General features: G+C 44.8%; 1 protein-coding gene across 1 annotated transcript in view; it reads right to left on the bottom strand.

Moving 5' to 3' along the window:
- Positions 1 to 22,818, bottom strand: part of INAVA (innate immunity activator) — a 37,848-nt gene that overhangs the window by 5,499 nt on the left and 9,531 nt on the right. The window contains exons 2-9 of the mRNA XM_054981506.1: positions 16,980 to 17,100; positions 13,670 to 13,794; positions 12,191 to 12,313; positions 7,863 to 8,091; positions 6,323 to 6,376; positions 5,012 to 5,246; positions 4,560 to 4,733; positions 3,033 to 3,765 (exon numbers count right to left, since the gene is read on the bottom strand). Of these exons, the coding sequence (XP_054837481.1) occupies positions 3,033 to 3,765; positions 4,560 to 4,733; positions 5,012 to 5,246; positions 6,323 to 6,376; positions 7,863 to 8,091; positions 12,191 to 12,313; positions 13,670 to 13,794; positions 16,980 to 17,034 (1,728 nt within the window). The 5' untranslated portion in view covers positions 17,035 to 17,100. The remainder of the gene's footprint in view (positions 1 to 3,032; positions 3,766 to 4,559; positions 4,734 to 5,011; positions 5,247 to 6,322; positions 6,377 to 7,862; positions 8,092 to 12,190; positions 12,314 to 13,669; positions 13,795 to 16,979; positions 17,101 to 22,818) is intronic.

Below are 22,818 nucleotides of genomic sequence, written 5' to 3'. Positions count from 1 at the left end.
GCTACTAATCTGCAATGTTCTTCTCCTGTTTACCACCATGTCTGTCCTTCCTTATGTCATATGTCAGGTCAGGGACCCATCTTCTAGCATTCTGTAAAGCACCATGGACACTGGTAGTATGATAATAATTCTGAGATTCTTCACCACTGAGCTAAAGTCTGAGAAGTTTTGCCCATTCTTCATACATTCCCTACATACACTCCTTGCCCATTCATGCCCCGAGGCCCCGCACTTATAAAGCTACAAGTTCAGCCCAGAAAAAATTATCCCCATGCTTAGGTAAGAAAATTCCTTTTACTTCATCTTATAAAGGGGGAACAGAGGTTATTTGCATTAATGAACGGCTTTAAAAAGGTCTGAGGGCAAAGTAATCATGTACTGGCCCCCTCTCCAAAGACCAGGCCTCCTAACCATAAGCATGCACCCCAATAAGGGACTCTGGGCATTGCTGAGAATTTATCTAGCTAGATGACTAGCTCATTTATCAGAATCAGGGTTAGGTAAATAAATGTGTCTCATGTGCAGTAAAGAGGAAAATCTCTTGCTCCTGTAGCTACTTCCTAGAGCAGCAGAGAGTTGCTAGATTAACATTTCACTGTGCTGTTTCTAAATGGGGGGAGGTAGGCATTGAACAGGAAGAGAGGAATCCAAGGGCAAGCTCTTGCTTGCATGGTGTGGGCCTCTGCCCTGTGCTGCAGGCAAGGGAGCTGCCCAGGGAGGAGAGAATTGTGTATGTTTTGCAACTCGTGCACACATGATAGAGGACCTAGTTCTCTAAGCCAAAAACAGTGTTCTCTATGGCATGCGTAATTCCTTTCACAGAGTATATTTCCCAAGGAACCAAGTTATTTTAGACAATGTACATTCTCCTCAGAATGCATTGCTCTTCTATCAGTCTGCAGAACAAAGGAGCAGCAGGCAGTATAAATAACACATAATAACTGCTGTAGGACCTGGCTAGCAAGTACCCAACCAAGGACTTACATTAGAAGATGGAGAATTTCAGTGTGCTTGTATTTTTCTGAAGCTAATAGGAAGTTCAAGTGCAAACATTTGGACCCTTCTGAGCCCCCTCCACCACTGAAAGAGTAAAGCTTTTTGCAGGGGTAGAAATATTCACTAAAGTATTCTCTACCATTTTGGCCCAGCACTAGTTACTTCATAAATCCCTAGAACTGTGCTCATTTGACGGCAAATGTACGAGCTCAAGGGTAGCTAGCAAGCCTAAACATATCCTCAGAGGCAGGTCCCCAGATATCCCACATACTCCATGATAAACAATGTTATGCAGCGCTTTAGAGTTTTAAACTTACTTCACATACAAGTCTTACCAGAGCCCCATAAAGGGTGCACATGTGTTGAGGACTGAGAGGCAGTGCCTTTAACAATGTGGTGACATAACTGAGAACTAAACCAGGAACTTCTAGTTGGTCCCTCAGGTCACATATACACAGGTTGTTTGACATGCGTTGCATGCTATTGGGAAACAAGTTTTTTCCTTCTTTCCCACAGCATTGTGGTGCTTCCATGCAACTCCTTGGTTTCCCTTCATCTTTCTAGCAATTTTTGCCAAATGTGCTTTGTAGTGAATATTTTGGGAAAGGCCACAGCAAAGCCAGGATGGCACCTGTGTGGACAGGAAAGCCCAGATCTTCCTAATCCTGCTCACATCAATGCCTTACCTCTGCCATTTCCCCGCCATCACCAATTTAATATTGTTATAATGTAAGAAGAATCTGGATATCAGGTTCTCTGAATTCCCACCATTCATTTTTGAAAAAAAGGTAATTCTGTAGCCCTTTTCCATTCAGTGATATACTTCCCCCCCCACCCCCAGCTCCTATATCACTACAATGAAAGGAGTTAGAAACCTTTTTTAAAAAACTGGAAGCTGGAACTTCAGAGAATATGCCAGGCAGATTGCCTATAGCATAATACAATTTTATTGCTGGTGTTTTTTTTTAATTGAAAAAGCCCACGCTTGTGCAGTAGGGGGAATGGCTGCTGCCAGGGAACTGGGACAAGGAAAATGCAGAGGAGCTTCCCATGCAGAAGCCTTGTTGTTGCTAGGCTGTATCAGCAGTCACAGCAGCAACAGAGAAACCACACAAGCCTGTCTTCATGTGGAAAACACCTTACGCTGCAATCCAAAGAATACTTTTTCAGGAGTAAGTGCCACTGAATAAAATGGAACTTACTTTGAAATAGACCTGCTTAGGTTTGCTTCCTTAATCATTTTACTTGTTCTTTTTTAAATGCAGGAAAAGTCCAAGCCAGGAAAGAGATCTTTAGGAATGGACCAGGATTTCATATCTGAGAAGCACATTTTGTTTCCTGGTTAGGTCTATGGGCCAGTGAAGATTAGACAGTGGAAAGGCCCAGTGTTCCTCTCTCTACTGGCCCAGTAGCATCCAAGGACGCATGCTTCTGTAAGAAGAAACAGCAGCCCATAGCAGCACCTCCTTCTTGAGCCTGTGGTGGCCCACTGCTTGCAGCAGAGTGACTCATGTATGTATGTGACCAAAAGCAAAGGTCAGTTCTGCCCCTCCCTACTTAAAACAGAGCAGGATCTTGGCAGAGTTCTGCAACACCAACAGAACAAGGAAAGCAGGCAGCACACTGAGTGGGGCTAAACCATGTCGGGCGAAAGAAATGAAAAGAACAAAAGCTCAGCCTTAGAGGCTCATGCAGTACAGGCAGACAATACTTGCTTGCTAATGAAACTCAGTTCAAAGCCTCCCTCCTCCATTCTCCCACACATAGGAAAAGTTACTTAGACAAAGTTCAGTTTCTGTTTCTTTTATGCCCAGATAATCCATCCCCTTAATGTCTCCTGGGGTTGTAGGGCTGGGATCACAAGCTGCTTATGGCAAAGGGAATCCTACAGATTCAGGTTAATATATCTGGCTCATTAGCTTCCTATCCAACCAGTCTTAAATTACGGGTAGCTATAACTCGAGGGCAATGCAGAGACAGAAATAAAAGAACTGGTTCCCTTCTCCAAGAGCAGCCTGCCAGCTCCAAGTCCTTACCTGCATTTGCTGTCCCATGGAACACGCAGTGCGCAACTCTCTACCTGGCCCACTGCGCATGCGGAAAGCACCTTGCCTGTCCAGTGAATGTGGCCGTGCATTGCGCAGGCGGGTCCGTTCATGCCATGATTTTAGCTCTTCTGTCACAGCTGACTTGGACAATACCCGAGGGCCTGTGGAAGGACAAGGGAGGCAGTCCTTCAGAGAAGGGGTACGCACCACCCTGCTTTGGGAAACAATTGACCTATGGAACCTCAACGGCACAGCTTCTTCCGCATAGGCAAAGTGGGCAGAGCTGGCAGAAAGAAAGGATGGACGACTGTAGCAGGGCTCCCTTCCAGCTGGCACCAGACATTCAGATGCATACTCCATGGCAGAGAAGTAGCCTGGAGGTGACAGCAGCTTCTGAGGGCCCTGGGAGTGGTATTCTGTTTCATGTCCCTTGCAGACCTGGCTCTGGAATGGCTGCAAAGCCTCTTCCATGGGTGTTGGGGGTAGTGGCTTCAGGAACGAGATATCAGGGCTGCTGCTGCCAGCCGACGTTGTATAGGAGATGCTGGAGACATCTGAATTACTGTCTTCTGAGGCAGAATGATAGGTGGGTTTGATGGCAGGGTTGGGTTTGGGTGCAGAGAAGCAGTAATCAGGAACAGTGACAGTATAGTAGGTAGGACGCCGCCTTGGTAGGGCGCTTCTTCCACGGGATTCCAAACCTTCCCGGGATGAACACATCCTGTAGGCCAGAAGGATCAAGTTAAACTCCACATGCAAGAGCTCTTGCTGTCTCAAAGAAGAGAACAGAAAAAAGGCACTGTCTTCCCAGAATCCAGTTAAGCTAAATAGAGCTAGCTGCAATGCAGGACATGACTGTCAGAGCTTCCAAATCAATTTATCTCTAAACAAATTACATTCTTTTCCAGTAAAACCAGTGACTTCATATCCAATTTAACACCCAATTCATAAGAGGCGCAATTAAAGTCAGCTTTTGGAGGGGTTCCTTGTTTTCTAAAATAAAAGATTTTTTTCTTTTGAAAACATGTCACATATCATAAACTTCAAGTCAGTCGACCCAAACCTACCCAGACAAAACCATATAGGTTATGTGATTTTAGAAATAGAACAATATTTAATGAGTATGTAATTGACAATTTCATATGTGAAACTGCAGGAATGATAAATATAATAGAAAAGGCTGGTACAGTCAAAAGAGGGGTTGGAAGTAGGTTTAAATAGTGTCACTGATAAACTTTTATATTCAATCCAGTCCTCTTTTTTTCTTGGCAGTAATCCAACCAAAGGGAGGGTTTATTTGGGGGCTGTGCGTATTCTGCTGGTTTTTTGAAAAATCCAGGTTCTTCTCCAATACCCCAAATTCTCCCCCCCAAAAAGAAGGAAAAAAGAGAGAACCCCCAATCTTACCATCTGTGAACACTATGCAAATTATCACAGTTGCATATATTTGCTTCTTTTGCTTGCAAAAGTAATTGAGAAATGAATACAGCCATTTACTTAATGGCTTTACTTTACCTTATGGTTTGGGATTGCCCTCTCCTTCCCAGGAACTCTGGCGTCGGTGGGGCACTAGAACCAGCCTGTCTCCTGACTTCTATCTTCCTTGCAGGAACAAAGTGGCACAAAAGTGGCTCCGCTGTCCTTTGAGTCACCGAGCTGGGTGCTGGCTGGGCCATCAGGCTTGGACTACTGTTAGGAAACAAAGCAGCAACATGAGAAGCAGCCACCACAGCCAGCATCTTTTGCTGCAAATCCAGTAAGAAGAGGCTCTGGTTAGGGGGCAGCTGAATTTCCTTTCCTCATATTACTGATGGAGACTAAAACTTAGGGATAACATTTGTGCCAGTGACTTTAAGCCAGCAGTCAGTTTGACGACAGGCATACTATACTAGCCTTGATATTGTTGGCATAAATGTTACAGCCTCAGACAGACATATCCTAAAAAGAGGAGCTAGAACTGGTTTGACCTTGGTATGCTGCTGGGTTCAGAAGATTTCTTGGTCTTCTCGTAGGGTTTATCCAGACTGGTCTCCTTCCAGGGGCTGTTCTGGATGGGCGCACATTCCAGTTCTGTGAGTTGGTAGTGAATTTGTCCTTCTGGCAAGCTAGCAGGAAAAGGCTGATCTGAAGAACCATGTAAAGGTTGGAGATGAGCGGAGGAGGGAAGCTTTGATGGAGGATGAGAGTTCAGCTCTTGGGGCGCTTAACGAGAGAAAACAAATATAGTCTGCGAACAGTAGAATTGGGAAAGTTCAGCCTATGACAACTGTTTTAATCTCATGGTTCCCTTCACTATCCTCTTGTCACACCTGAGCTCTCCAAGCGTCTCAACATTAAACCGAAACAACATGTTGAGAAGTCGAAGGAGCCTTCCCCAAGTCTCGGTGGCACTTCTTTTCCATCAGATAAAGAGCTACATGTTGGGGGAAGGGCTCCTTACAGGCTGCTGAACTTTAGCAGGTTTTCATGGGCAAAGGACAAGCAGACTCACATGTCAGCCGCTCTTGACCTTAAATTACCAAAAGACGCTTCCTCCTGGGTCTTTTGGTAATTTAGAGAAATATACTCACTCCCTTTCCTGCCCCAAGCTTCTTATCTATTATGACCAAGTTATTAATATGAATCAGGAAGCAGGAACAGATCTAAATAGAAACTTTAAAAAAAACACACCTGTATTTACCTGGATAAGAAAGAGCACATAAGGCATTATCCAGCTTCAGGTCAATTTATAGGCTGCCAACAAAATATTACTGGCCAGCCCTGTCTCCTTCTAAAAAACCTTGAAATATGAAGGCCCACAGTGTAAGATCCAAGCCCTGCTAAGACTGCAAATACATTTTGGCAAGGCCATTCCCCCCTTGGCTTATTGTTTCATGTTTAAAACAAGCAAGCTTCTTTCTCACAGCCACATGAAAATATGCTTCTAACTTAATCAAATGCACTGAGTTGCTCTACAGAGTAGGCAATCTAAGCAGCCCTCCTTTGGAACTATGAAACTAGGCGTGGGATTTTATAGCCAGGGAATCTGCCACTGTTCCACAATGCTACAAAGAGTGCTTGCAGGAGTGCTGCAGGCCCACTGGGATAGGAGAGTCACCCATAACATTTTATTCAAATTGCAAAAGTGTCATGGAGGATGCTGAAGTCTCAAGACCATCTCCAGCATGAGTCAGAGGACTCCTCATTTGGAAAAGCTGAAATTCACTGCTCAAAGGCTATGTGGGAAATCACAGCTATTAGTTGATGACAAGGGTTGAGAGCACAGTTAACTAGCTTACCTTCTTCTACAAGGGCGACATCTGACAGGGAGCTCTCATCAGAGACATTAAACCCTGGGGAAGACAACAGACAGAGATTTCTCTTAACATCCAGATTGTCAAGCAATTACTAGAACCCTCTGATGCTCACAGCAGAAGGGGTCAAGTGGAAACATAGCAAGCAGAAGATTCCCAAGTTCCATTCCTGGCATATCAAATTAAAGAATTTCAAGCAGTTGAGGTCTGGAAAACTTGGGTCTTTAGGGAATATCTGAAAAGCCACAGCTAAGATTGAAGAAGAGGAACCAGTGGTATGTTACATGCTCAGACATACTCATAAGTCCTACTAAGCATCTCAGGCAAGAAAAGATTATTTAGTGCTGATAATTTAAGAGACACACCATCTAAGGATTTCACTGTGCATTCCTCAAAGGTCTGGTTCCAGATGCAACGGATGAATAATATCTGACTCATAGGACTTGCATTTAGGGCAGCTTCTTCCCACACCAAAATACTGAATTAGCAGTTAAAACTGAAAAATCACCCTTCCCATGTAGCATAAATAAAACATGCTGGCTATAATTCAACACAAAGTTAAGCAACCTTAGGCAAATTTATTTTAGTCAGTTTAATGTGCTTAATTATGTGCTGGAATTGTAGCTGATGGTCAGTGAGTTGATTTTACTGTCCACCAAGAATAATATGCATGTCTGTGGAGGTTTAGGGGGTGAGGAGGATTCTCTGGTGAGTTCATTCAGCAGAATTCTCAAACGACTTACACAGATCTCTTGTTCAGCAGCATGGCAAAGGTGGAATATGCTAGGCAGTATACCAGGAGGGCAGTTCATGTATGAGTTCTCAATGCAGTCACTTCCTTAATGGAATACCAAGATTAGATTAAGATGTGTGCCACTGCTCTCAAAGGGAAGAGGGGAAGGTGAGCCAGTATAAAAGGAAGCAATTTTATCTGAAAAAAGGCACCCAAACTGTCTGCTTCTGAAGGGTTAATCTTAGGTTGCAGGCTTTTGTATCATCCAATGCAGGTCTCTACATGTGTGTCATCATGCAGCTGGCTCTCCCTGCTCCTTCTTATGCTCTCTCTGGTAACTGGTTACAGAAAATTGCAGTTTGTAGATTATTAGGACGGGAAAAAAGCAATACATGGTCAACTTCCTGCCTTGAACTGGGACAATCTCCAAGTAAACTAGGGCTGTCAGAAGTTCATCTGACCTACTTCCGACTTCTGGGGATTTGCCAACCTCTGCACCATTTCCTGACATTTTTAATAGTTACAAAATCCTCTTCCTTACATTTATTCCTTCAGTTTAAGGCCATTTTTAAAAATGCTGTCCTACACTACAGTGCCCATATAGAACAATCTCAACATCCTCCTCTGTATATATTGTAATTATGACATCTGTTTCTAAAGCAAAACGAGTCCAGTTGCTCAACCTGCTTCTTAGGATCTTCCTTTTCAAATTCACTCAAGGGTGTTTCAGAGTCTATTCAACCCAGGGATCTGTCCCAACAGAATGGTGGTCCCTGGATGGATCCAGCTCACCTTCTAAGGTGGGAGCACTGGCCCTGAGTGGCATCAAATGCCGGGATGCCAGGCGGTATTCATTGAGGGCTTGCTCTAAGTCCTTCAGCTTTTTTTCCTCCTTCAACACAGCACTTTTCCGGCGCTTACGGACTTGCTTGGTGAGATTCTCTTCCCGGGAGAGACACCGTGCAGCCTCAGCAATCTGTAGCTGTAGAGCCAGATCTCTCTCCAGTGTGCTCACTGGATCCTGTGGAAAAGTCAGACGTTTATTCCCAACTATGCACCTTTAGAATGACTTGGCAACTAGGGCAAAACTACACATTCAGATTTGTAAAGAGTTGGGTCTTGGTTCCCTGCATGCACAAGCAGCTATGGGGAACAGAAAATACAGGAGACCACAAAACTGGCTCAGAACACTTATTATATTAGATTTTTATATTAGGGAAAGGAAGGGCTCCTGGCTCCACACCCCCACACATTTTCCTGCACCAAAACAGTGCTGAGGAGGAGCTACTCCACATTTTTGCTATTCCATATGCACAGAACACTCCATATGGAGCAGCAAAACGAACTCCTTCCTAGTGCTGTGTGGCTGCAGGGAACCTGAGTTGGTCTGGGAAAGGCAGATCCAACTTTTTAAAAACCCAACTGTCCGGTCTGGCCTTCAGTCAACATCTTAAAAGGAAACTCTGAGGTTCAACAAGGCAGAATCCAAGGCCAACACCACTATTTACTATCTTCCACACAATCCCATTAAATCACAGATTCATTTCATGATTTTCTTTGCAGGCTAAATCAGATGATAAGAGTTATTATTATCACCTTCCCCATATAGACAGGGCATATACTCATTGTGAGTTCAACTGAGCGCTCATATAGAACCATGGCCCACCTGCACCACACGTTTTATGGAGGCAGATTTTCTGCATCATGTACAATCGCCTTGATTGTAATAGTTGTATGTGGATTATATTTGCCAGGTTTTGCTGTATTAACATGCAGACTAGATGTTTTAGCGCTGAAGTACACAACAAGAACAAAAATGTTCCCATAATTTGGGGGCAACAGGAAAAGTGAAGTTTACCTGGATATCAAAACTTAACAGGAGACACATATGTGCTTCCCATAGCCTACTGTTAGTGAACGATGTCAGCCTCTAGAAGTTAAATAAGAATGGAAAAATAAAATGGTGCTGGCACAGGAGGAGGGAACTGTGTCCTGCTCTTCACCAGTGATATCACAAGCAAACACCCTGGAGTGGGTTTTGGAGCTGTAATACCATGTCAAAAGTACGGTCCACCCACTTGACTTGAAACACACACTCAAACACTAGATTAGATCTGCTTCCTTAACAAATTTCAGTCTTCCTTCCACATTCACAGCCAGGGTGATTAAAGGACAATACAGGGTGGATTTCCATTCTTTCAATGCATTCCGATGATGGGGATTCTAATCCAGTTCAGTGATTTCTTAGTCCTGAGACAGAGATAGTAATTATTTTAGATTTAACTAATCCACCATTAAAAGGGCATTGACCTTTTATGTGCCACAAAATGCTGAGGACCTGGGATGAGTTACCAGCTATCTGCAAAGCCCAGGGGAAATCTATCCACAGATTATGTGGAGATGTGCTCTGCTTCCACACACAGTGGCTTCCTAGGGGGTGGGAAGGGCAAAGAAGCCTCTCCCCAGAAGTGGTAAGCAACACCTCTGTGAAATTAAGGCTAAAGAAACAGCTTTCCAAGATTAGAATCATGTGTGTGTAAGAGAAGCCGTGGTCAGCAAAAGAACAGTTCCGCTCAACACCCACACCCTATACCACCCACCATGGGCACAGACAGAAAGAAAAAGCCATGCCGCGCCACACCCAGGCCGCCTCCCACTAAGATTATTATTCAAACAGACCACAGCACAGAGAGAGAGAGAGAGAGAGGGAACTTGCATAATCCAAGAGACTACGGAGGCCACACCTCTGATGGAACTGCAGTCTTTCTCTCTTTGCTTGCTTGGGGCCTGAAGCATCCACAGGCTTTTCCTGTAGAGCTTAAACATGAACCATCCCCATCAACCCCCCCCCCAAGCTTCCTTAGTGCTGACAACTGCTGGATCTTCCACGAAAACTCACAGTTTACTCACACCCAGGTTATGAGATCCATCTTCATTACACACAAGGGAATGGCTTTTGGGGGGTGGGGGATTAGTTGAAACTGGTTTCAGAAAGAGGCTGAGCTAAATGTTTTAAAAATCCTCCAGAAAGATGGATGACAGGTCCACATAGGCTAACTTTGAGAACGACAGGTGCAAAATTACAAAGGTGTGTAAACTCCTAACTAGAGAGCAAGACACATCCCCACCCTGACCACATGGCACTGAGAAATCTTTCATAGCTTAGCTCATCATATTCCAAGCTTTTATAGTCCTGATTATAAAGACTCTTGCTTTTAGTTTCAAAAGACACAATCTAGTCTGGGGGGAGGGGGCAGTCTTATGAGTATTAAGTTGGTTTAGGGAGTGAGAAAGACAGATGTTTTTGCCCATGTGTCCAAGTTGTCTCTACATCTGCCACTAACTTCCACTCCAAGTAGAACAGGTTTGGGGGTCCTGCTCAAGCAGATGTGCAGAACATGATATCAAATGGGCTCTGAAAGTTCCATCTATCCCAGTTGGACTCCAGACTGTAGCACTGATGTCATATTGATGCAGAAGTCTCTAGTAAAAAGGGGACCCTTCAGTTATTGCAGTATATAGGAGTGCAGCAATACTTGCATAAGGTCTTTAGGTGGCAACATAGAGTAGATCATTCTTTTTCCTAATCCAAGGCAGTGGGTTCTACCTGCCGGTTGCACTTTTACTGTTCTACAAATTTCCCCACAAAATTCCTCTGTTTAGCGAACACACATTGAACACCTTCAACTCCATGGGGTGCTATATTCAAACACTAGACAAATCTCTCTGTCAAGGCCAGTTGAGGCTACACACCTGGGCCGATTCCAGATGACTAACCTTAAGTCGCTTCATGCCGCCCTCTTCCGGATCGCGACGGGGAAAATGCGAAATATCGCGTTTCCTCGCGCGAGTTTTGCGCGACGACGCGCAAAACTCGCGCGAGGAAACGCAATATTTCGCATTTTCCCCGTCGCGATCCGGAAGAGGGCGGCATGAAGCGACTTAAGGTTAGTCATCTGGAATCGGCCCTGTTCCGAGAGCTAAACTACATGATATGCCTAGCACGTGTCCTTCTTATGTCGGGTTCCCACAAGTTTCCCTGGGAAGTGTAGTCTGACAAAGAACAGCCACTTGCTGCAATTCTTCGCTGGGAAGAATCACCAGAGGAGAGATTCTTTCCAGGGCTGACCAGCTGCTCTCCCTCACCTTTCCCTCCCTTGCTCTTTGCAGTCATTCCACACTTATGCTTCATGGACAAATGGAGCTTGCTTTTTTTGTTGTTTTAAAGATGCATCACAGCAGATAGTTGGAGGGGAAGCCTTTCTTCCTCCTCCTCCTCCTCCCCATGTCCCTTCTGAGGGTAGGCAGTGTGTAATTCACTCTTTTCTCCCTTCTCCACACTGCCTATCAGAGGAAGAAAAGTGTGAATTGCCTTGAACTGGACTAGGGAAAAAAGGGCGACCTGTGGCACATTGGGAGGGGCTGGGTCCCATCTCCCCAGGGCTATGGCACCTGCTTTTTTTTCTCTCTTGCAAAGCTGGCAAAGTTATTACAGTACCCACAGAAGGGAAAGGGGGAGAAGGAGGAGGAATATCCCCCCGACTATCTGCTGAAATGCATTTTTTAAACAACAAAAACGTAAGCTCCATTTGCCCCATGAAGTGAGTGTGGAGTGACTGCAAAGAACAAGGGAAACTTGCAGGAATCCAACACATGAAGGACATGTGCCGAGCGTCTCATGTAGTTTAGCTCTGAGACTTGTAGGACAGATGTCACACAAACCAATACATAATTTCAGGAGGCCTGGAAACGTCGTTTCTCTCTTACTCTCTAAAAAAGGGGTCCCCAATGTGGTGCCCATGTCCTGGCACCAATCAAGGGTTTTTAAAAAGCAGGAGGGGTCAGGTGGGGGTTTGCCCAGCAGGGCTTCTGATTGGCCACTGGAGATCTGATTTCTTATACAAATTAAAAGGCATCCTGTTATGCAGAGTTTCTTTCTGAAATGTTGATGAGTTACTATCAGAATTATGCATAATCTTGCTCCCTGACATTTTGTGGTTTGCTCTGCCTCCTGCAGCAGCCATTTTGTGGTTGCGCCCACTACCCTATGTCAGAATTTCAAAGGTGCACACAGGCTGAAAATTCAAGGGACACTTCAGACACATAGAAAGATTCCTTACCGCTCCTCTTAAGACAATAGCTTTTTCATCCAATTTGAAAGCTGCCCCAATTCGACGACGGACCTTTGGGGGCTTCTCTCCTGCTTTCAGAGGGTACTCTGAGGGAAGCATTCCTGTCAGCTCCTAAGGAAAATGTAAGAGGAGGATTTTGTTTTCAGTGCTGACAGGGATATGTGAGGACATCCATTTATTTAGCAAACCATCTCAGACTCTTCTATTTGGTATCTGCATTTATAATTTTCCATATGGCCACAAAATAGGCCTTCATGATAATTTTCAAAATATCCATCAATTAAAAAAAAAACTTCTTCACTGTTGACAGGATTGGTATTTTGCTGAATGGCCTGTGACCTTGAGTTATCTCGTTACAGAGTTATTGACATGGTAAGATGCTGTACAAAATGCCAGAGGCTGAGTCAACTCCAATCTTATTTCCGCTGCCTCCTGCAAGTTGGTGACTCGGCAAGGGAAGAGGTGGCCTTAGACTGATCCAGAGGAGGAAGTCTGTTGTAGCAATTTTACTGAGTTCTGGAATAGCCTCCCTAAAATACCTATGGAAACAATGGCCGTTTCAACACGGCTTACCTTGTTCCAGAAAACAGTGAAATCTCACGTGAAATCTTGCAAGAAAATGCTGTTATCGCATCTTCTCGTGCGATTTCGCTGTTTTCCGGAACAAGGTAAGCCGTGTGGAAACGGCCATTTATAGCTCTGATATTCAGCATTGGATATATGTTGACATTTTTATTTGGGCTTATATTTTTTCATGTCCCAGAAGCTCAGGCTGGATAGTTGTGATGGATAATTTATCTATGTGATCCCCCCCCATTAGACTATTATTCATTCTTTCCTAAGGCAATGAAATAGAACAAATACTGGTTGATTCAATTAAGCAGATTTGAGCTAGAAGATCAAGAACTTTTTCGTTGGATGAAGAAGCTAATTGGAAGATTTTCCACATTCAGAATCTAACATTGCCTTATTTCAGGTCAGAAAAAAAGCTTCCCATCAGATTCATGAAAGAACTTGGAGGGTGGGACTCTTTGTAACATGGGCCAATTCCAGACGACTAACCTGAAGGCGCTGCATGCCGCCATGTTCCGGATCGCGACGGGGAAAACGCGAAATATCGCATTTTCTCGCGCGAGTTTGGCGCGACGTCATTCAGTTGAGCCACCTAGATTGTTTTATTAAACTATTTCTGGAATAAAGCTAGTACTTCTGACACAAAGCAAGATACCCCCAGACACCCCCAGAAATTACTTTGCTTCCAAATATTTTTTATTAGCCCCACCACTCTGTTAACTTGCCTATAAGCTTAGGAGGCATCTTCATTTTTATGGAAAATCCATCCAATTTTCTTCAGATAATGCCACCTCTTTTGCTGTTCTTTCCTCACTCCAGACCTCAATTTATTTTCTTTCCTTCATTCCCCACCCCTGCCAGGCATGGGAGCCCTGTGGCTTTCTTAGGCCTTACCGCCTCACGTAAACACAGCCTTTTCAGTTCCTGCACACAAGCCTCCAGCCGCTCCTCCAGAACTCGCTGCTGCTTCCTCATAGCTTGGGTCAGGTCCTTCATCGGAGACATGGGGCTGTCTGGTCCTGAAGGAGGCAAGAGGGGCACAGAATGACTTGTCAGTCAGTCACTGTAGATGGGGAGGAACAACATTTAACAAGTCAGACAGGGGTGCCCTTTGGCAACTTTCTGGATCCAGCTGCAGATCTTGCAAATGTCTGTCTTAAAGATCAATCCCCTTAACTGTTATCGCTTTTTTAAAAAAATGACGTGGAACTTCAAAGGAGAGGCTGACCTGACAGCTCATCAGGTGGGGTGTGGAATGCACACAGTACTAAGGGACCTGATTAGCTCCCATTCCTTAGCTTGCAAGCAGCTCAAGGTTGTCACAGATCAGATAAAGCAGAAACTTGATAGTAATATTCCTGGTTGTTAGGTTTATTAGAAAACTAAGCAAACAAATCTGCTACTCTGCCCATAGGCTAGGCAGGACAAAAGGAGAGACAGGCTTTGATCTTTGTTAGCCAGAACTTCCCAAAGATTTTTGCTCTTAGTTAAGGGGTATCAACAGAGATGTTCTTCCAGGGATCACAAGCACTCAGTCAACACCACGTTTACTAAGGACCAAACTAGACATGACTGTGTCCTCATGGCTGCCACGTGGTCACCCCACCACCATTTTAAAATAATTTTAAAATGTGATGAGGCCTGCAGCATGGTGCTCATTCTTCCCTCCCCGCCACCTTTTCAAGAGCAGAAACAGCTGTTCAGGGGGCTGTCTGATTTGGCACGTGATAAGGGAGGGACAGGAGCACCTCATCCTGCCATGTTGCAGGTCAGTCAGGATCCGGCCCTTGCAACAAATCACTTTAAAACAGTGGCAGTATTCCTGTGGTGGCCATGAGGATGCTGTCACATCTATTCTGTCCCTAATTCAGGACTGCATATATGGCTGATCTCCACAGTTCCATTTACTCGCAATAGAGTCTGACATTCCAAAAACAGGATAGCAGGGCTATAGCAGGCCATTCTACATATATGACCTAAGGTGGAAAACCAGAGCACTGGTTTTCCACTGCTCTGGAAAATGACACACTGCACATTTTTAGTGATACAATGACACACTGCACATTTTTAGTGATAGTGAATAGTGTCTCTAACAAGAGGAGAACCCACAAAGGGGTGTGAGAAAAATCCTTTTCCTCCCTGCTACTCCCACTTCCTCCCCTCTTCCTCTGAGCCTCAGAAAAGCTGCTTGAATTGACTGGGCTACCTAAAATGGCAGCCAAGATCTCGTGAGGTAGTCTTGCAAGATCTTGGCATTTTTACCCCAGGTTTTCAGAAACCTATACATACACTGTACTGGGGTGCCTCTCCTCTCAGAATATTTGATCTGCATGTTTCTTTGGGGTGGGAGGTGAGGAGAATGGCGATTAGATGTATGATCATTAAAGTGGGAGAAAATCCCATTTGGTATGCCCGAAGATATCCAAATAAGCATCTGGGATTGCAGAAGAATCAAGAGTATAAAGTGAGTGCTGAATGCTGAGCTCCCATAAGGATCTTTTTCTGTACATAACTGTTGGTGAGTATATTCTTTTGTTTATGTGTAAATGTTCAAGTGCAGCTGGTACAGCTAGACCCAAAGCAAGGTCTAGGTTAGATGGCTTTTGTCACTTGATCAGTCCACAGTCTTATGAAATCACTCTTAGGTTGCTCTTGTATCTTCCACTGATGCTTTGATCCAGAAGGAAGACCAAGAAGTATGTTGTAGCAGGCATAGTGGGGGGAACAAGACCTTGTGCATCCCTCAGCAGTGCAATCTCATCCACAATTGCATCTGTCTAGGTCCCCCTACCCATCTCTTGCTTGAAGCTGCTATGAATTGAGGATCCTGCAGTGTGCTTGTGAATGGACACAAATCTGGAATACAAAGCAGCCTCTGAGAAAGGATTGGTGTCACTTGACCTTACCCAGGTCCACATGCCCAGATGGTTTAAAACTACAAAGGGATGTTTCAGATGTGACCTTTTTATACAATGAAAGAATCTCATTGTGGCTATAAGCATATCTGTTACTCCATTCGAAGCACAGCCCAGTTGTTGGCCACAAGTGTTCTGTTCAACACTTCGAGCATTTTTTTTAATTGGAGGGGGGGAAACCACTCCACGAACATTTATAGATCACTAAATAAGTAGAAGGGTCAGGCAGCAGTCATGAAGAAAGAATGTCACATATGAAGCTGCCCTTGGCTTGTAGTAAAATATTCTCTCAAGAGGCCACCTTCTCATGGCAATAATTCCTCAATTCAAAATACCAATATTTCAAGGCAGTCTAATGGTTACACCTTAGGAGTTCTTTACTGGTGAAGAACCAGTTGTATTACAAGATGAGGGGCACGGAGATCAGATTGAAGGTTTCATCTGCACATTAGTGTCCTTGTGTTTTATTATTAGTCCTTGTGTTTGTTGGGGAGTAACACAAGGACTTTGTATCACACATGCAATGGGAGTTTTGTGCCTTCCCAATGCACACTGGCTCTTTTCGGTTTGCAACCAAACTACACAGGGAGAAATACCTGTCGCCTATCCACCTCCACCCACTCCCCATTGTTTTTGTGTCTTCACTATTGGCTCTGTGAAATGTATGCCTAGAAACGTAAGTAACACGATTTTTACAAGGAAGCCAATAAAGGCTTTATCAGGGAGTTTGGGGATGCAAAAACAACAGGGAGGGGGGCTACAGCTGCTTTCCCCTGTATTCCATGACTACAAACAGAAAAGAGCTGGTGCACATCTGGAAGCCACAAAACTCCCACTGCATGTATAATACAAGTCCTCGCATTGTTCCCTAACAACAGTAGTACTTTACAATGTGTAACAGTACCCTAAGCATTCCTGCCACTTTTTAATGTCACTACCAAGTGATTTTATGCACCTGTGCAAGATCACATGCTTTCTGTGGGATCCTGAATGGCCCCTGCACTGAAGCAAAACAAAACCAGTGTAGAGCCAGCCATTGCTAATGAGGCAGGGGTACTTTTCTCAGCTGTTCTTTTATCTGAACGGTCACGAATCTCTGGCAGGCAGCTGCAATGACAGTTTCCAATCTAACCTGCTGACTTCAGTCTGGGGCAGCTCACAGGTCTGGAGCACAAGGAAGACCTCACCCAAACAATTGGCCGTGCTTAAACTTGTTGATAGAGGTCCAAATCCAGGAGATGATGTCAGTGCTGTTCATTCAAGCAGGAATTCCCCTATGAGTCACTCACCTGACTGCACTATGATCCCACTGTCTGTATCACTGGTCTCATCCTTACTCTTCATGGCCAGCTGTAATGGTGAAGGGAGGATGACGCAGGGTCACACCTTGGAAATGCTGTAGGTTCTCCTCTATATACAAACAAGGGGAAAACGGAGATGTGCTTTATACCACATGGTGAATTGGTTAGAGTGTTAGACTAAGATCCAGGAGATCCAGGCTCAAATACTCGCTCTGCTATGGAAACTTGCTGGGAATCTTGAACGAAATACCTGCATCATAGAGTTGTCATCATGAAAATGGAAAGGAGAACAATGCCGTCAGCTGCTTTGGGTCCAGGGTGAGGGGGAGAAGGGTATAAATAAATACTCATACATATACATATATATGTATACATATATATGTATACATATACACAAATATACAGCAGCACTTATTCTTCTCAGTCCATGCAGGCCAAAGACTTCACATGGCCAGAAGTATCTGGATCTCTGCAGTGAGATTATTCTTTCCTGCTGCAAAAAGAAAACTTGGTGCAGCTGTAAGCAAGTGGGCATGTAGCAGGAAACGGGCTTCCCGTATGTTGCTCTAGCAGCTTTTGCAACCGATAACTGCTATGGTCACCAGAGACTCTGAACATATTTAGGGCTCTCATGGGAAGCCTTGGGCCATCAGACTGGGCACTCAAATTCACAAATCTACAGTGGTTCTCCAGCCATCAGGTCGGCTGACCTGACTCAGCACAGGCCCTGCACTGTCTGCACAATCCAAGAGGCAATGTTGAGGAATATGGATTTGAAGAAAGGATTTTATATACCAATTCTGTGCCTTTCAGTATTCTGTGCCTTTCAGTATTACATGCCTTGCACTTTTTCCATGCTCAGGAGCTAATGTAGTATTTGTAATGCAACCTGTAAGAATATGACACTTGAAACAAGAAGACCAAAGAAGAATGTACGCTGAAACTCTGTAAGAACTGAGGACTAAATATACTGCTTGTAGAGATGCACCTATAAAAATATTACACATATATTATCTTATAGGATTCCAATAGGAATCAATACAAGAGAGCCTTTTGTAGAAACTGATTTATGCAGCAAGCTGGGTCAGCCACCTGTGGCATTATCTCCCTCAAGGCTGCAAAAGAGGGAGAGAGTGCAGAAGTGGGGGAACATTCCTTCCTGCCCACGGACCTCAGTTATCTGAAGGCCCCAAGGCTGCCAAGATGAGACTCCATGGCGCCGTCGAAGGTAACAGTAGCAAAAGGGAAGTGGGCAAAGGGAAGATGTCCTTCCAAGGGGAACAAACGCAAGGACGAGATAAGGGGCTGCAGAATTTGGAATTCCCCCAAGTAGGTAGCTGACCCAGAATTGCATCTTCCAATCAAACTAACCCTAGACACCTGTGTCAAAGACTACGAGCCAATAAGATAACAAATATTAGAATATTGTAATATTATTATAATTAACCTGAGGGTATTAATTGCTTTGCACTTCTATTGTAGCTTTGATGAGCACTGGGCACGAGGGAATCCCTTTACTTTCCATGTAAGGGGGAGCTCATCCACTGTTTAATTAAACAATCTATTTGCTTCAATTCAACAGGACTCCAGGAGTGTTTTTTGTCATTGTGATTGGCTAAGAGAGAGGGAAAGATACCACAGAAGCACAAAGTTTGTGCATAACAATGTCAGCTCAGAAATGACCCATATTATTTCCTGATCTTTTTCAGGGACATCTTCTGAATGTCTGGTTTGTTACTTCTGAATGTCTGGCTTGTTTTCCATTGTCCCAGAAGTTTGGACCAGAACCAATGGGTTGAAATTAAATCAAAAGAATTTGGGGCTAAACATTAGGAAGAACTTCCTGACAGAGCGGTCCCCCAGTGGAACAGGCTTCCTTGGGCGGTGGTGGGCTCTCCTTCTCTGGAGGTTTTTAAGCAGAGGCTAGATGGCCATCTGACAGCAATGTTTATTCTGTGAACCTGGACAGATCATGAGAGGGAGGGCAGGAAGAGTTACATCACCGCTTAGATCTTGTGGCCCCTTCTTACACACCCAGAGTAATGCTGATCACCACTTTGGGGTCAGGAAGCAATTTTCCCCAGGCCAGTCTGCCGGGGGATCCTGACAATGTTTTGCCATCTTCTAGGCATGGAGCAAGGATCACTGGGTCTGTGTGGGAGGGGGCAGTAGTTGTGAATTCCCTGTACTGTGCAGGGGGTTGAACTAGATGACCCTGGAGATCCCTTCCAGCCCTTTGATTCTATGATCCTTAAAGGATTAAAGCTAATCCTATACAATACCAGATCTGTTAGTAACAAGGTTGCATGCATTGCTGGGATGTTGCAGAAAGAGAAAATCCATGTGGCTTGCCTAACAGAGACATGGCTGCAGGAAAATGACAAGATGTGTCTGTCCCCACTAACTTCCCCTGGCTATGCAGCCCTACACCAACCTTGCTTTGGCAGCCCAGGCGGAGGAGTCGCTATTATTCTCCGTGAGTCCTTCAACGTCTGTAGATCTCCAGTACAAGCTATAGCTGGCATTGACTGCATGTACTTGTCTCTGGGAATTAAAGATAGACTGGGTATCCTTCCACCCAGCTCCCCCATAAGCACCCTTTCTGAGTTGGCGGAGTTGCTAGCAGACATGGTGTTGGAGACACCTAGACTTATTGTTCTGGGAGACTTCAACATCCATGCTGAATGTTCAAAGTCAGGCCCGGCTCAGGAATTTATGGCTTCCCTGGCAACCCTGGGCCTCTCTCAAATTGTGACAGGCCCTACATATGAAACAGGCCACACCTTAGAATTAATATTCTGCACTGAGCCTTTAAGAGGAAACCTTGTTTCAATATTGGAGGTTCAGTCTGAACCATGGTCAGACCATCATTTGCTGAAGGCAAAAGTGAATATAGCCCCAACACCCCACAAAATGGGGCTTCCATTTAAAATGATTTGCCTTGGGGGATTTTAGAATTTCAGACATATGCCCCATGGTAGCTGCTGTAGGAACGTGGAATGCAAAGCTCCTTGAAGCTATTGACACCATTGCTCCTTGTTGACCACTCTGGCCCTTGGGACGGACGCCAGCCCCATGGTTTACCACGGAGCTGGCTGACTTAAAGAGGTCTGGAAGACATTTAGAAAGGTTCTGGCAAAAAACTCATGCAGAAGCAGATTGCTACAGAACCCACTGGAGGACTTATGAAGCGGAAATGAAAGTGGCATAGAAACGTTATTTCATGGCAACTATTGTGTCGGCTAGTTCACGACCATCCCAATTATTTAAGATATCCAGATGCCTCTTAACCCCTAAATCTGAACCCCTAAACCAGAACCCACACTTCTGGTTTGAGAAAGATGGGGTGACAGTGATGTAAGCCAAGCCTAGCCTTTGCATGTCTTGCTATTGCCGTAGAAGCTTTATAGCACATTTGTTCATAGAGATTTGCTGGGGCTCCAAGGCGGCAGTCTGACAGGCAATGCCTACACCCACCCATCATTTTGCACCTTGTCTTTCCAGTCCTAGCAAAGACAATGTGCCTGATCAGTTCAGCTAGTGCTATTTCTTTCTTTCTGAAAGAAGGCCTTGAGGTGCCTCCCCTTAACACGAGCAGGATGGGCCAGGCCAACAGGTAACTGGTCCTAGCGAAATTCTAAAGAAACACACCCATGAAAGGATGCACCTCCAACCCAAGCTTCAGTGTCATCAGTGATATGCCCTCTAATTTCAAGTCCTCATACCAAATGCCAGGGTGTGTCACCCAGACTCAAGGTGTCACTCAGTAAGGACAATTCTTGTTGCTTTCCCTGCAGCTGGGGGTGGATCCAAATCTTCCACTGTTTGTCTTTACATGACGCTCCCCCACCCCCACCTGGGTGAGTCAAGCTGAGTTTCTGTCTGGAGCTTATCCTGGGACTACCAGTCTCCTGGGAAACAAAGGACGGAAGGAGCCGAGTACATAAGGTTCACTGCACTATTGCAGAGCACAGAAATGCTCAGTGACCCAAGGTGATGTCATCTCTTCTACACCTGGCAAGATTACTGCTCACTCCAGACAGGAACAAGAGTGTCTGTGGGTGTGAGCTTGTCCCTCAGCCTGACATACAGGAAGCCTGTTAACAACACTGAGATAAGCATAGTTGCAAGGGCAGAATGGACTTTCTCCGTAACTTCATGCTCTGACGATTGTGCTGCTAATGCTGGTACTGTTACTGCTATTTGTATCGGAATATACCTTGGAGCAAGAGAATACCAGGCTTCACAATGCTTGAACTGAGAGCTGTGTAGATAAGGTACTGGCTCCCTATTACCAATGCTATTGGAAACTGCAGTAAACAACTCATAATTCTCTGGGCCCGGGAAGTCACTTGATACAGAAGGGCCAGGCCTGTACCCCTGACACGGGCCAACTGACTTACTGGGACAGCTACCAAGTTTTCCTTCTGCATGCCACTTCCAGTATGCAAGTTTCTATTTTGCTCAGTTTTAACAAGTATAGACTCAAATAGACTCTTATATTCACACAGAATGGTGTCCCTGTGACTTTTTGTGTGGCAGTATAAGGAAAAGCTCATCTATGTAAGAGTGCAGAGGGATACAGTGCAAACAGTGTGGCACTGGTGCCCATAGGATTTCTGTTTTCTTTTGCCTCAAAAGACTAACAAAACTACCTCTCTGGTGAGGGTTGCCAACCTCCAGGGGGCCTTAAAGATATCCTGGAATTACAATGGATCTCCAGACTACAGAGATGCTCAGTTCCCCTAGAGAAAATGGCAGCTTCATAGGGTGGACTCTGTGCATCTCAAGCCTGCTGAGGTCCCTCCCCTCACCCCACCTTCCCCAGGCTTCACCCCCAAATCTCCCAGGATTTCCTGACCCAGACTTGGCAACCCTGTCTCTGGCACATTTTAAGTAATCTCAGCTGAATTACTCAAGTGAATTACTCATAGTTGCTTTTCCAGCAGCCATCTTCCAGTGCTGCCCATGCTTTTCATACTAGTTCAATATTCCAGTACAGTAAAGACCACAGAAATACAACAGAATGGCATCCTTCACTCCAGAATGACTTCCAGTGCCTTTGCTCTGGTGACCTCAGTTTACAGCTAGCGTGTGGATCAAGTAACTAGTATAAGGGTGTGTGAATTCCTGTATGCTAGGTGTAGCAACACGCAAGGCCTGATTAGAGCGAGATGAGCCTGCTGCTCCAATAACAGTCCCAGGCAAGTTCGGACAGGAAGATTAAGAGCGCTCTCTCTGCTGCCTGCTTTCCCATGCAGCAATCCTTCCACTGTCCATCTTAGCACAATGTGATACATCACCTTCTAAAACCAGTGGATCACTTAGGGGTTGTTCAAAATTTCACAAAACTCTGCTCTCCATTTTCTTATTTCAGCAGCCCTCTTCAAAGCATTATTCTGTGTCAAAAAAGGGTGAGACAGGCCTTACTGATTTTTAAGGAGAAGAAGATTCCATAATCCAGGAAACCAGTCTTCAAAAGCAAAACATTTTCAGAACTGGCACCCAATAAAAGGAAGGGAGAGATGCCCATTAGGACAACAAGATTGCACCCCACCAACCTGTATCTCCAGGTAGGATTTTAGTTTGGCAGCTAAATAAATATACACAGTAGGCCCATTTCACAAAGGGAAGTACAGACTCTTCCATGCTTAAAATTGCCAACCACCAGTTAGGACCTGGAGATCTCCTGGAATTACAAATGATCTCTAGATGACAGAGATCAGTTCTCTTTGAGGATTTTTCAGAGTTTAGATATTCTAAATCTATGCATCTGGTCAACGGAAGATCAGGGTCAGTTCAGAGCAGCACACAAGGAAGGATGATA

Source organism: Eublepharis macularius, chromosome 5 (assembly GCF_028583425.1).
Source record: "Eublepharis macularius isolate TG4126 chromosome 5, MPM_Emac_v1.0, whole genome shotgun sequence".
Lineage (NCBI taxonomy): Eukaryota > Metazoa > Chordata > Lepidosauria > Squamata > Eublepharidae > Eublepharis > Eublepharis macularius.
The sequence above is the reverse complement of the archived record's forward strand: the minus strand, read 5'-3'. Positions and strand labels throughout refer to the sequence as shown.